This window comes from Limanda limanda, chromosome 9, assembly GCF_963576545.1.
Source record: "Limanda limanda chromosome 9, fLimLim1.1, whole genome shotgun sequence".
Classification (NCBI taxonomy): Eukaryota; Metazoa; Chordata; class Actinopteri; order Pleuronectiformes; family Pleuronectidae; genus Limanda; species Limanda limanda.
This window is the reverse complement of record NC_083644.1, coordinates 587,501-602,500: the sequence shown is the minus strand read 5'-3', so window position 1 is coordinate 602,500 and position 15,000 is coordinate 587,501. Positions and strand designations below refer to the sequence as shown.

At 48.9% G+C, this 15,000-nt stretch overlaps 1 protein-coding gene across 1 annotated transcript in view; it reads left to right on the top strand.

Annotated features, from left to right (window-relative positions):
* nfia (nuclear factor I/A) overlaps positions 1-15,000 on the top strand; it is an 85,003-nt gene that overhangs the window by 66,513 nt on the left and 3,490 nt on the right. Inside the window, exons 5-11 of the mRNA XM_061078322.1 lie at positions 2,858-2,975; positions 4,054-4,181; positions 5,008-5,058; positions 7,272-7,430; positions 11,451-11,629; positions 13,025-13,229; positions 13,762-13,856. Of these exons, the coding sequence (XP_060934305.1) occupies positions 2,858-2,975; positions 4,054-4,181; positions 5,008-5,058; positions 7,272-7,430; positions 11,451-11,629; positions 13,025-13,229; positions 13,762-13,856 (935 nt within the window). The remainder of the gene's footprint in view (positions 1-2,857; positions 2,976-4,053; positions 4,182-5,007; positions 5,059-7,271; positions 7,431-11,450; positions 11,630-13,024; positions 13,230-13,761; positions 13,857-15,000) is intronic.

Sequence of the window (15,000 nt, the reverse complement as noted above, 5' to 3'; positions counted from 1 at the left end):
ATTTCTTTGAATAAAGCAGAATCTTCCTCAGAGTGAGAGCTCTGGTCTTTTGTTCCTGTGACAGAAACATGTGATCTCCACTTCCTCCTTAACAATAATAATAATAATAACATGGAACTGATCAATATCATATCTGTGTTGAGATGACCAGGAGCTGAGAGCTTCATTAATATGATCTCCTGCAGCCCGAGGCCCCCTGCTGCTTCTGAGTGGTTAGTTGTTCTATGTGTTTTGAACAGTTCTTTATAAATAGAGTTTATTATTATTGTATTATGATGAACAGATGACATCCTGATGATGTGTGGGTTCCTGGTCCCGGAGGCGGAGCTGTGCAGGCGCAGGAGCAAAGTGGATTTGTGTCAGACGTCCTCAGAGTTCCAGCTCCGGAGCTCGGCTGCTGATTGACAGCTGTCGGCTCTGCTCTGACAAAACATCCCTCAGCCAATCAGAGCCGTGGGATTAAGAACGAGAACTCGCCTTGTGTCAGCGTTCGAATCTGATCCCGACGAACACGGCAGCAGAGACGAGTGAGAGCTCCTCCCACTGGGGGGGGGGGCAGTGAGGTGTAGATCCAGCTGTGAGGTCACACTGCTGCAGGTGGTGTCAGCTGGTCTGAAGGTTAGAGACCCTCACCTCTGAGCTGCAGGTCTGTTGCCTGGACCTCAGGATAGATGCTTCTTTATTTCAGTAACTTATTCAAGACAAAGGACTTGATTTACTTGGAAGATTCTTTCAGAACCTTTTAAAGTTCCAGTAGAAGATCCTAGAGGAACTCAGAAACAACCTCCACAGGATTCTCCCAACTCGTACAGAACCTGAAGAACTTCCTCGATGGCCACCACAGCCTCCTAACATCCCCCTGAACCTCCTGAAGCACCTCCAGAACTTTGTGTTGACCACTAGAATTTAAAATATTGCACATTGAACTTATTCAATCATTCTCAAAACCCCTATAAACTCCTAGAGGACCTGTAGAACCTGCTCACTGACTAGAACCTCTTCCATAACCTCAAGGACCTGGAGAACCTGCTCACTGACTAGAACCTCTTCCATAACCTCAAGGACCTGGAGAACCTTCTTAATGAGCATTAAAACATGAGTAGAATGTCACCAACAACCTAGAACCTTTTAATGAATCCCTAGAACAACCTTAAGACCCTATAGAACCTTCCGATGGACGAAGTATCTGAGAAAGTTCTTCAGTAACCATGCAAGTCTTGTTGAGGTTCTCTAGAACATCTTCACTGACCTGAACAACCCAGAACTCTAAAGAACCTACAACCATCCAGATGACAACTGGAACAATTTCAACAATCCTCAAATGGTCCTTAGTAACCAGTTTATGTCCTAAAGGATAAATAACCTAAAGAACTACCAGGATCCTCTAGAGGAGGAACCCATCCACAGAACCTCCTCCGAGCCACCAGCAGAACCTCCTCCGAGCCACCAGCAGAACCTCCTCCGAGCCACCAGCAGAACCTCCTCCGAGCCACCAGCAGAACCTCCTCCGAGCCACCAGCAGAACCTCCATCTGCAATGGAGCTGCTCCATTAACATGATGCTCCACATGGTGAAGACAACATGAAGACGGTCACTACTTCATCTCGGTTGGAGTGTGTTCAGATTTGAGTTGTGTTGATTGAAAACTTCTGGACCCACCAACAAACACACAACAACCAACACACACCAACAAACACACACCAACAAACACACACCAACAAACAGACACTCAGTAACACACAGATGTTGTTGTAGTCTTGGTGGGATACACTCTGTTCCACATCTTAACTATGTAGACCTTGAGAAAGTGTGTGTGTGGTGTGTGTCTGTTGTGTGTGTGTGTGTGCTGGTATGTGTGTGTGTCTGTGTCGGTTGTGTGTCTGTGTCGGTTGTGTGTGTGTGTCTGTTTTTGGTTGTGTGTGTGTGTGTGTTCATCTCTCTGTCTCTGCAGGGCACAGTGAGGTAGTTGGAGGTGCTTAGCTCAGCAGAAAACTCTCCATCCTCTCCTCCTCCTCCTCCTCCTCCTTTCATCCCATCATGCTCTCTGTCAATGAAGTGATGAAGAGGAGGGATGGACCGGGGGGGGTGGGGGGGGCTGGAGGCGAAGGGCTAGACGGACGTCCGGGTTTGAAGCTGATTGTTGCCTTTGTTCAGCAGGGTTTTCAAATTGAAGCATTTGACAACAAACAGGAGTCTCTCTCTCTCTCTCCCTCTCTCTCTCTCCCTCTCCCTCTCTCTCTCATCTCTTTCTCCCTCCCTCCTCTCTCTCTCTCACCCCCCCCTATCTCTCTCTCCCTCTCTCTCTAACAGTGAGAGCCCTTTGTGGCGGTGGAGAGAGGGAGTGAGATGTGGAGGAGAGTAGATGTCAGAAGATGGACAGATCAGAGAGAGAGAGAGAGAGAGAGGGGGGAGTGGCTTGTTGTTGTTTGTAGATGATGTCATAACGACTCCTCCTCCTCCCAGCAGCAGAAGCTCTGATCCATAAAGAGAAACTGAGAGAATATAAAACAGATTAGAACTGTATTAATCCATCATCAGGGAAATCCACTTGTTACAGCAGCAGCCGACAAGAGAATGAAGAGATATGAACAGAATTAAAAATATATATATATATATATATTATATTATATATACAGAATTCAATGTAAAAACACTAAAAAGTTGTAGCAGGACACAAGCAGCAATTCTTTAGAGTTCAGGATGGTGTTGTGCAGTCAGACAAGGACCTGAGGGGGGGCGGAGCATAGTATATATACTATTATATATAATCAGTGACTGTATATAAAGACAATCAGTGACTGTATATAAATATTACAGTTATATAATGTTTATATTTCTCTCTCTCTCTGTGTCACAGCTCCCATTGCAGCTGGGACTGGTCCTAACTTCTCATTGGCCGACCTGGATAGCTCCTCCTACTACAGCATGAGTCCAGGAGCCATGAGGAGACCCCTGCCCAGCACCTCCTCCTCCAGGTACACACACACACTCACACACACACACACACACACACGCACACACACGCACACACACGCACACACACACACACACTCACACACACACACATGCACACACACGCACACACATGCACACACACACACACACACATGCACACACACACACACACACACACACACATACCCACACACATGAGAAGGTCACTACTAACATGTTAAACATACATATTAATATACATGTATCACAGAGTTGTGTGTCCTCAGAAGTACTGTTTCATGTTTAGCCTTCTCAAAGCTGAACTACAGTCCACACACACACACACAGACACACACAAACACACACACACGCTTGCAGGGTTTGCCCTGACCTCCTCTGTTAAATCGATGCGGTCACAAGAGTCGTCTGTCTGTCTGCTGAGATACCTGCCCTGCAGCACACACACACACACACACGCACAGACACACACACACACACACACTCACACACACACACACACACACACACACACTCACGCACACACACACACACACACACACACATACTGTGAATCACTGACTCAGACAAGCTGTGTGTGTGTGTGTGTGTCCTCCCTCTCTCTCTTTCGCTGCTCTCTGACTCTGGACACCTCTCCAGAGACATCCTACACACACACACACACACACACTTACAAACAGACACACACACACACACACACACACACATACACACACACACACACACACACACACAGCTGCAGGGCAATATAGCAGATCCTTATGGAAATGTTAAAGTCTTTGCTAATGTCAAAGAATTTTCATTCATATAGATGTGTCAGTGTGGAGGGAGGGCCACACACACACACACAGACACACAAACACACACACACATTTGATCTCTATTCAAAAACCACTATACATTCCCATGTGCAGCTGCAGGGGGCGCTGTAACAGTTCCAGACTGTTGCTGTAACACAAAGTGTAAATGTTATAAACATCCTGACTCTTGGTCATCACGTGATCTTGTTTGTGTTATTAACAGACTGTGATGTGTGTGTCTGTGTGTGTGTCTGTGTGTGTGTGTGTGTGTGTGTCTGTGTGTGTGTCTGTGTGTGTGCAGCTCTGCTAAGAGGATCAAGTGCATGGAGGAGGACGTGGACAGTCCGGGGGAGGAGTCCTACTACCCGGGTCAGGGTCGCTCCCCGGGCAGCGGCAGCCAGGCCAGCAGCTGGCACGACGTGGAGCCAGGTACACCCCCCCCACTCGCTATATGACCTGCCCCCCCACCCCACCCCCCCACCCTCTCCAGACCATCAACCCCACACCTAATATACCCCCCCCACCCCCCCCCTCCTCCACCATACACACACACTTCATACACATCTCAACTTTAACCTGCCTGACCTTCCAGAGGAAACAGCTTCTGTAACAGCAGGGGGGGGTGGGGGTAGATCCCTCTCTCTGATTGGCTGCTGGAGGTTTCCTGTTACTCATCATTAAATCTGAATTATAGCAGCCGTTATTCATCTCAATGAATCATGAATCATCAATGAGGCAGATTAAATCATAATTGGTCCAAACAAAGACGTTTTAAAAAGGTGATGGATCCTCAGTAAAGTTTATTGTTCCACCAAAGAGAAGCTGGTTGTATGAGAGTGAATCGACCAATCAGGCGACAGGAGCCTCCAGCTGAACTCAGATCAGTGAGAAACTCTCTGAAGTTATTAACAACCAGAAATCATCTCCAACATTCAGCAGGAAACTGAACTCTGATCAGTTCCAGCTTCTTCAGGTTCAGGAAGCAGAGGATCATAGCTCCGCCTCCAGATAGAATTAAACCAATCAGATCGCACACGGCAGCGACCTGCGGGGGGGGGGGTTAGCAGGTTAATGGGACCCTGGATATCACTGTGGGTGGGATCAGACTCCTGGTCTCCACTCAGTGATGGTTGAGGTTCTGCCTCCACCTCTCTCTCTCTCTCTCTCTCTCTCTCTCGCTCCGTCAGTATGTTCATGCTTCTTTTCTTTTTCTTTCCTCTTTTCGTTTCTGTTCTTCTTCTCTTGCGTTGGAAAGCTGGATATAAGCTGCGTGGCTCTCTAGCTAGCTCGTTCATCTCCCGACAAGGTAAACATGTGACCACGCCTCCTCCTCTGTCCTCGTGTCTGTGAAACCGCTAGCTCCTCCTCCTGCTCCTCCTCCTGCTCCTCTTCTCCCTCCTCTTCTCCCTCCTCTTCTTCTTCCTCCTCCTCCTGCTCCTCTTCCTCCTCTTCTTCTTCCTCCTCCTTCTGCTTGTCTTCTTCCTCCTCCTCTTCTTCCTCTTCCCTCTGCTCCTCTTCTTCCTCCTGCTCTTCCCCAATCCTCCTCCTCCTGATCTTTCTCTTCTTCTTCCGCTTCCTCAACTCCAATCCTCTTCTTCTTCCTCCTCTTCTTGCTCCTCTTCTTCCTGCTCCTCTTCTTCCTCCTGCTCTCTCCCAATCTTCTTCTTCAATTTCCTCCTCCCTCTGCTCCTCTTCTTCCTCCTCCTCTTCTTCCTACTCCTCTTCCCCAATCCTCCTTCTCTTAATCTTCTTCTTCCTCCTCCTCCCTCCTCTTGTTCCTCCTATTCTTCTTCTTCCTCCTCCTCCTGCTCCTCTTCTCCCTCCTCTTCTTTTTCCTCCTCCCTCTGCTCCTCTTCTTTCTCCTCCTCCTGATCTTTCTCTTCTTCTTCCACTTCCTCAACTCAACTCCAATCCTCTTCTTCATCTTCCTCCTCTTCTTCCTCCTCCTCCTGCTCCTCTTCTCCCTCCTCTTCTTCTTCCTCCTCCTCCTCCCTCCTCTTCTTCTTCCTCCTCCTCCTCCTCCTCCTCCTCCTCCTCCTCCTCCTCCTCCTCCTCCCTCCTCTTCTTCTTCCTCCTCCTCCTCCTTCTGCTTGTCTTCTCCCTCCTCTTCTTCTTCCTCCTCCCTCTGCTCTTCTTCTTCCTCCTCCTCCTGCTCCTCTTCTCCCTCCTCTTCTTCTTCCTCCTCCCTCCTCTTCTTCTTCCTCCTCCTCCTGCTCCTCTTCTCCCTCCTCTTCTTCTTCCTCCTCCCTCTGCTCCTCTTCTTTCTCCTCCTCCTGATCTTTCTCTTCTTCTTCCACTCCCTCAACTCAACTCCAATCCTCTTCTTCCTCAACTCAACTCCAATCCTCTTCTTCATCTTCCTCCTCTTCTTCCTCCTCCTCTCCCCCAATCTGCTTCCTCCTCCTCTCTCCCAATCTTCTTCTTCATCTTCCTCCTCCTCCACTTTCTCTTCCTCCTCTTCCTCCTCTCCTGGATGGGTTTTGGTTTGTCGTCTTTGGTGTCGTGACGTGTCTGGTTCAGTCTGGTAGATATTTGTTTGCTCTTTACTCTTTCTTTACTGTTCTACTGTTCCTCCATCTTCCTCCTCTTCCTCCTCTTCCTCCTCTTTTCCTCCTTCCTTTCCTTCCTTTCCTTCTCTCTTTTTTCCTTTTGTTTTCTTTCCTCTTCTCTTCTTTCTTTTCTTCTCTACTTCTTTTATTGTCTGAGTCTTGGTCATGAAGAGTCTGTGGTGCAGCCCCCCCGCCCCCCCCCCTCACCTCCACCCCCCTGTCCACCCGCAGCATGCTGATGACATCATCATGACTGTTTTTTTATTGGTTGATGCCTGCGACCGAAAAACTGCTGTGTGTGTGTGTGTGTCTCCGTGTGTGTGTGTGTGTGTGTGTCTCCGTGTGTGTGTGTGTGTGTGTGTGTGTGTGTGATCACAGCTCAGAAAAAAGTTGAGAAGAGGAAGGAAGGATGAGAGGTTTTAGACGGATAGATAGAAAGATAGAAAGTGCTGAGCAGACTGTCTCGATTCCACCTGACAAAACCTCTCCAATAGTTCATCACTCTCTCACACACACACAGACACACACTCTCACACACACACACACACTCTCACACGCATAGACACACACACACACACACTCTCACACGCATGCACAGTAGACAGCAGTTCCAACACTCTGAGGAAACAGTGTCTTATTTCATATCAATATATTCTTAATGAATAAGTTTGTGTCAATTTGAATCAAGTAAACACACAACATCTGATTTAACAACACAACTTTGTGTTGCATGTGCGCTGTAAATATCTTCTTCAAAAACATTTTTCTTCCATTTTTATAAACGTGAGCAATAAACAGTTGTTGACAGGAAACACCTGCACTCGTCCACACAGCCACGCCCCCCTTGGCCCCTCCCTCCCTGGTTTCCAGCCCCGCCCACACCCTCCGCCCCACTGGAGCCGCACAAACATGTAAACACACAACTCTGACACAACCCGCTCCTCATCCTGGTCATCATGGTTCTTGGCAGGGAGGCCGTCGCCCGCTGCCGCTCTAAAGAAGTCAGAGAGGTCTCCTTTCTGTGGCTCCGCCTCCAGCTCCTCCTCCAGCTCCTCCTCTTCTTCTTTCTCCTCCTCCCCCCGAACGGCTTTCTCACACCATCACCGGCCCGGCAGCACCTGGCCTCGAGGTGGGTCCTCCAGAGTCAACCCCAACGCCCCCCCCCAACCCCCCACCAACACCTCCTCCCTCACACACACACACACACACACACACACACACACACACACACACACACACACACACACACACACACCCCTGTCAGTCACTGTGGGTCTGTCAAGAGGAGACGGATCAGAGGACGGAGCTGGAGAGACTCAGGCAGGGTGCTGCACTGTGTGTGTGTGTGTGTGTGTGTGTGTGTGTGTGTGTGTGTGTGTGTGTGTCTGTGTGTGTGTGTGTGAGTGTGTGTGTTTTAAGCAGGTTGGATCAGTTTTATTGAATCATGTTTATTATTGCACACAAAAGAAACACAAGATATCGTCATAGATCAGTTTCTCCTCCTGGTCACCTCCATCCCTCCATCCCTCCATCCCTCCATCCCTCAATCCCTCCATCCTTCCTCCTCCTCCTCCTGGTCACCTCCATCCCTCCCTCCTCCTGGTCACCTCCGTCCCTCCATCCTTCCTTCTCCTCCTCCTGGTCACCTCCATCCCTCCCTCCCTCCTCCTCCTCTTCCTGGTCACCTCCATCCCTCCATCTTCCCTCCTCCTCCTCCTCCTGGTCACCTCCATCCCTTCATCCCCCCTCCTCCTGGTCACCTCCATCCCTCCCTCCCTTCTCCTCCTCTTCCTGGTCACCTCCATCCCTCCCTCCCTCCTCTTCCTGGTCACCTCCATCCCTCCATCCTCCTCCTGCAGTAGAAATGACGAAGCTCTGCTGTCCTGATTCTTCTCCTCCTTTTTATCGTTTATCAATCCACCTTTTATTGCAAAAATCTTCTTCATGGAAAAGTTGGCAGGGAAGAGGGGAGGAGGAGGAGGGGGAGGAGGGGGAGGAGGAGGGGGAGGAGGCGGGGGGGAGTAGGAGGGGGGGGCGGTGAGCAGTGAGCTGAGGCAATTTGCAAAGTGGAACTAATCCCAGGTTCTTTCTTCTGTGTTCGACACACAGGCCACCAGGACTCAATACCACACACACTCACACACATACACACAGAAACACACACACACACAGAGAAACACACACTCACACACTCACAGACCCACTCACACACTCACAGAAACACACACTCACACACACACTCACAGACTCACACACACACGCTGCTGTGAGAGCAGGACTCAGACCTCTCGGAGAATCCTCCTGTTTGCAGTTTCTCTGCAGACGGACGAGAGGATCTCTCTCTCTCTCTCTCTCTCTCACTCTCTCTCTCTCTCTCTGTCTCTCTTCCTCTCTCTCTCTCTCCCTCTCTGTCTCTCTTCCTCTCTCTCTGTCTTCCTCTCTGTCTCTCTCTCTCTCTCTCTCTCTCCCTCTCTGTCTCTCTTCCTCTCTCTCTGTCTTCCTCTCTGTCTCTCTCTCTCTTCCTCTCTCGCTCTCTTCCTCTCTCTCTGTCTCTCTTCCTCTCTCTCTGTCTCTCTCCCTCTCTCTCTCTCTTCCTCTCTCTCTCTCTTCCTCTCTCTCTCTCTTCCTCTCTCTCTGCAGACGGACGAGAGGATCGATCTGAGTCTCCGTCCGTTCTCACTCTAATCAGCTGTGGGACGTTTGTGTTGAGGCTGTGACGAGCGCTGCCGCCTCCAGGGGGCGCTGGCTCAAATACTTCAGTATTTTACACATGATGCATCCTTACACTCGGCCATCACATCTCAGAGACACTGTTCTGTCTTTAGTTACTTTTCAGAAGACAAGTGTTTGTTTCTCTCTCAGAATAAAAATAAATGATCCAAACCCAACATCCACATTACAGATGGAACCAAAGCTAATTAGCTTAGCTTAGCATAAAGACTGTAAACAGGGGGAAACATTAGCCTAATTCTGTTCAAACACACAAACATGAACTTGTCTAACGTTCAGTCACTAACACAAACAGAGAAATTATTATTTCATATTAAATTATGTGTGAACGTCGGAGAGATGCTCGAACATTTAGAAAAGTTGTTGTGTGTAATTAATGTTTTACTACATTTTGTTTAAGAGCACAACCTATGAAGACACACACACACTCACACACACTCATACATTATGTTAAACACACACAGGTGGTTGGGATTAGGGCTATTTTAATGTGTGTGTTAGTGAATCTGTGTGTGAGTGTATTTGCTTCTGTGTGTGTGACTGTGTGTGTGTTTGTTCTGTCTTTGTGTGTGAGAGAGAGATAGTGTGTGTCTGTGTGTTTTATTGTGTGTGTGTGTGTGTGTTTGATTGTGTGTGTGTGTGTGTGTGTGTGTGTGTGTGTGTGTGTGTGTGTGTAAGAGGGAGGGCAGAGAAAGCCATCCATCCAAGGATTACTGTAAACACACACACACACACACACACACACTCGCTCAGTGTGTATTGTCACAGTGATAAATCACAGCCGACTTTAAGTGAATTAGTGCAGCAGCTTTAACTCTACATCCCTCTCTCTCTCTCCATTCATCCCTCTCTCTCTCTCTCTCTCCTCTCTCTTCCTCTCTCTCAATTCATCCCTCTCTCCCTCTCTCTCTCTCTCTCTCTCTCTCTTCCTCTCTCTTCCTCTCTCTCAATTCATCCCTCTCTCCCTCTCTCTCTCTCTCTCTCTCTCTCTCTCTCTCTCTCTCTCTCTCTCTCTCTCTCTCTCTCTCTCTCTCTCTCTCTTCCTCTCTCTCTCTCTCTCTGTCTCTCTCTCTCTCTTCCTCTCTCTCCATTCATCCCTCTCTCTCTCTCTTCCTCTCTCTCTCTCTCTCTCTCTCTCTCTCTCTCTCTTCCTCTCTCTCTCTCTCTGTCTCTCTCTCTCTCTTCCTCTCTCTCCATTCATCCCTCTCTCTCTCTCTTCCTCTCTCTCTCGCTCCATCCATCCCTCTCTCTCTCTCTTCCTCTCTCTCCATCCATCCCTCTCTTCCTCTCTCTTCATCCCTCTATCTCTCTCCATCCATCCCTCTCTCTCTCTCTTCCTCTCTCTCTCTCCATCCATCCCTCTCTCTCTCTTCCTCTCTCTCTCTCCATCCATCCCTCTCTTCCTCTCTCTCTCTCTCCATCCATCCCTCTCTCTCCATTCATCCCTCTCTCTCTCTCTATGCCTGTCTCTCTCCATCCATCCCTCTCTCTCTTCCTCTCTCTCTCTCTTCCTCTCTCTCTCCATCCATCCCTCTCTCTCCATTCATCCCTCTCTCTCTCTCTTCCTCTCTCTCCATCCATCCCTCTCTCTTCCTCTCTCTCTCTCTCTCCATCCATCCCTCTCTCTCCATTCATCTCTCTCTCTCTCTCTATGCCTCTCTCTCCATCCATCCCTCTCTCTCTTCCTCTCTCTCTCTCTCCATCCATCCCTCTCTCTCTCTCCATCCATCCCTCTCTCTCTCTCTTCCTCTCTCTCTCTCTCTATGCCTCTCTCTCTCCATCCATCCCTCTCTCTCTTCCTCTCTCTCTCTCTCTCTCTCTTCTTCTCTCTCTCTCCGCCCAGAGCTCCATACATCACCGTCCTTAACGAGGCCGCAGCCTCTAACGAGCAATCAGAGAATATTAGACCAATTAGAGGCTTAATTAGATCAGAGGACAGGAGGGAGGAGAGGAGAACAGGGGAAGAGGAGCAGAGAGGGAAGGAAAGAGGACAGGAGAGAGGAAAGGAGAACAGGGGAAGAGGAGCAGAGGAGGAGAGAGGGAAGGAAAGAGGAGCAGAGGAGGAGAGAGGGAAGGAAAGAGGACAGGAGAGAGGAAAGGAGAACAGGGGAAGAGGAGCAGAGGAGGAGAGGGAAGGAAGGAAGAGAAGGAAACGATGTTCGTCCACTCTCTAGTTTGATTGACAGCTGGTGTGAGAGGTGCATTGTGGGTGTTGTCATCGTTTCATCTGCTCTGTGTCCGTCATTGTGAATTTGCATGTCAAGCCACGCCTCCTTTTATTAACCTCCCCCTCCTCTCTCTCCCCTCCCTGACTTATGTGTCTACCTCGCGCTCCCAACTTCCCTCTCTCTTAATAACTTGGTCTCTCTCTCTCTCTCCCGCCCCCCCCTCTCACCCTCCCCCCTCCCCCCCCCCACAGCGAGCCCCCATGCCCCCCCCTCCAGCCTCCACTTCTCCTCCTCCCCCATCCTGCAGCAGCCCGGATCCTACTTCTCTCACCCGGCCATCAGGTATCACCCCCAGGAGACGCTGAAGGAGTTCGTCCAACTGGTCTGTCCTGACTCCGCCCAGCAGGGGGGCCAGGTGGGCTTCCTCAACGTAAGCACACGCACACACACAGACACACACACACACACACACACACACACACACATTCAGAGTTCAGAGTAGCTGGGATTTCCAGCCTCTGCAAAGGATCAGTATCTGTCTGCAGAAAACACTGCAGTGTGTGTGTGTGTGTGTGTGTGTGTGTGTGTGTGTGTGTGTGTGCCCTCTGTCTGCAGTGAGATAGCTGATATATCTTTGTCTAGACACTGAATCAATACACCCTCCACCTCCCTGCCACACACACACACACACAGTCTTTTTTGCATACGTAGTAGAACTGGACGATCTCTTGTCCTCATGTTCTGATAAATAACAGATTAGTAGATTTCCATCTTTGAGGAAGTGATTGTTGGAGCTCTGGACCTGTGTGCAGCTGCAGCTCAACACGAGAACCTGGAGCTCGACTCATGATCCTGAACCCGAACGCTGCCGGTGATTCACTGAGTTTACACACAGGGTCTCACACACAGGGTCTCACACACAGGGTCTCACACAGAGTCACGTTCAGTCCTCTGAGTTTCAGCTGCTTCCAGCGTGTGTGTCCTAGTGAAACAGATATGAACCTGATCTGATCTCAGCTGGTCTGAGAGAGAACCTGGACTCAGCTGCTTCCCCTCCAGTGATTCTGATTCATTCATATCACACGTTTTAAATTTCATTCATGGTGTCTTCAGCAGTTGTTTTAGATCGTTGTGTTTGTCGAACTCTTTGTGAGTCTTTGTCACCTTTGACCTTTGAGAGCGGCCACAAGAGGCAGCGATCAACACATGAAAGATACTTTACAGCTGAGGGGAACAGGTGTAGAGTGTGTTCACCTGTGAGAGGAGAGAGAGAGGAGAGAGAGAGAGAGGAGGAGAGAAAGAAGGAGAGAAAGAGGAGGAGAGAAAGAAGGAGAGAAAGAGGAGGAGAGACAGAAGGAGGCGCAGAGGTGGAGCGAGGTACTGTGGTGTTATGACTATAGATTAGCAGGATAAAATGCAAACAGCAGCAGAATTCTTTATGACCAGCCAGGAAAAGTGCTGACACACACACACTCACACACACACACACACACACACTCACACACACACACACACACTTTCACTCACACTTTCACTCACACACACACTCACACACACACACTCACACACACTCACACACTCACACACACTCACACACACACACACACACACTCACTCACACTCACACTCACACACACACTCACACACACACACACACAGACACACACTCAGAGGACAGCTCAGAGTTGAGCTGTTACAGGTTAACTTGGTTACCAACCTGTTGATGTGTATTATTATTGTATTATTGTGTGTGTATACGTATGTATTTTGTGTATATATACACACGTTTGTATTTAATGTTTTAACTCTGTGACCCCCCCCCCAGCCTAATGGTAGCTCCCAGGGAAAGGTGCACAACCCTTTCCTGCCGACACCCATGCTGCCCCCCCCTCCTCCTCCCCCGATGGCCCGTCCCGTCCCACTTCCTGTCGACGCCAAGCCCCCCTCCACCTCCTCCGAGGGGGGGGGGCACTCACCCACCTCGCCCAGTGAGTGCACACACACACACACACACACACACACAACTTTTATTTCACATCCAGCTGCATAAATCCTGTAGATTTGAAAACATATTTGCAGCATGTTTCCCTGGAGGCCAATACGCCTCCACAACAAAAGAAAACAGATTATATAAATCTTTAAATTATTAATCAAATATCTGAAGAATTCTTCATCGTCTGAAGTGAATCTTATCGTGTTTGGATTAAATTTAACTTCAGGGTTCAGAGAAACATTTTTGTGTTTTGTCAAAAACAGACTCAGTTGATGCCAAAATATTTAATCCTACTAACACTCATCATCAACACATGGAGATATATATATATATAGTTATATATTTATATATTTATATTTAATATCATCATCACTCTGACCCAGATCTTCTCAATAGTTCTTTATCAGAACTTTGTCATCAGTGAACAGTGAAGTTTGTTTCCACTGATCAAGACTCAAAGTTTACTTTCAGTGTTTTTGCTGATGAAACCGATTGTGATGACAACACAAATAATCTGTGTGTGTCTGTGTGTGTCTGTGTGTGTGTGTGTGTGTCTGTGTGTGTGTGTTGTGCAGCCTACTCCACCCCCACTACATCTCCAGCCCAGCGGTTCGTCAGCGTTGGACCCAGAGACCCCGGCTTTAATATCCCTCAGCAGCCACAGGTAACAGAAGCTCTTTACTCTCCTCTGGTCCTGGTGGTCTCTTATTTAAGCCCCTCCCCTTTCCCCTCGGTCCCCCCCCATCCACCTGATCAGTGACACACACATGTGGAACCATCACTTCCTCTCTGGAGTCGGTTCAACCTGTTTCCTGAAGCTTCTCTGCTTCAAACATCAGATTCATTTCCCTCCAGCTGAGGCTCTGAGGTACCTCCACCTGGCAGCCAATCAGAGGGCTGCACTGGCAGCCAATCAGAGAGCTGCACTGGCAGCCAATCAGAGAGCTGCACTGGTGTGAATCCTGGTAAACAAAGAGGGGAAGAGAAGAGACAGTTCACATTTACCACAGAGAAGGTGGTCAGTGAATGCAACACCTGGAGTGTGTGTGTGTGTGTGTGTGTGTGTGTGTGTGTGTTTGTGTGTTAGTGTGTGTGTGTGTGTGTGTCTGTGTGTGTCCAGGTCAGGGTCTGTTTGCCAGCTGATTTATGAAGAGTGTATCGATCGGCCTCGACTCATCACACACACACGACAGTGAAGTGGGAGTTCTCTTGTTGACAATCGAGATGTGTTTGATTGCGTTAGTGTGATTGTGTGGTTGTGTGTGTGTGGTGGTCCGCTGTCGATTTATTGATTGTGTCATACACTTATCCACAAACACACACACAAACACACACACACATACACACTCTCCTGGAGACTTGATCCAGGTGTTTGAAATCACTGCCAGAAACAGACTTGTTATTTATTCTTCTTCTGTGACTTTCTGTCATAATTCAATTATTTTAAAAACACATTGAGAGTAAACGTCTTATAAAAGTATAATATTATAAAAGTGTTAATGTACAGAAAATGTGAAGCATTGGAAGGAGGGGGGGGCGCCATGCTGCGACCTCAGAGGACGACACACAGACACACACACACACACACAAGGCTTGTGTTAGAGAGAGAGAGCCATGGGACAGTACAGTCGACACGCCCTCCTCTCATCGCCATGGTTACCAACTGGTCAGTCTGTGCATTCCCGTGTTGGGGGGGGGTGGGGGGGGGCAGATGGCACTGGCTTTGTGTGGGAGTGGGCATCGTGCCCACATGGGTCAGTGTGGTGGTTACTGTGGGCGACAGGGGGGGGGGGGTTGCCATGGAAACG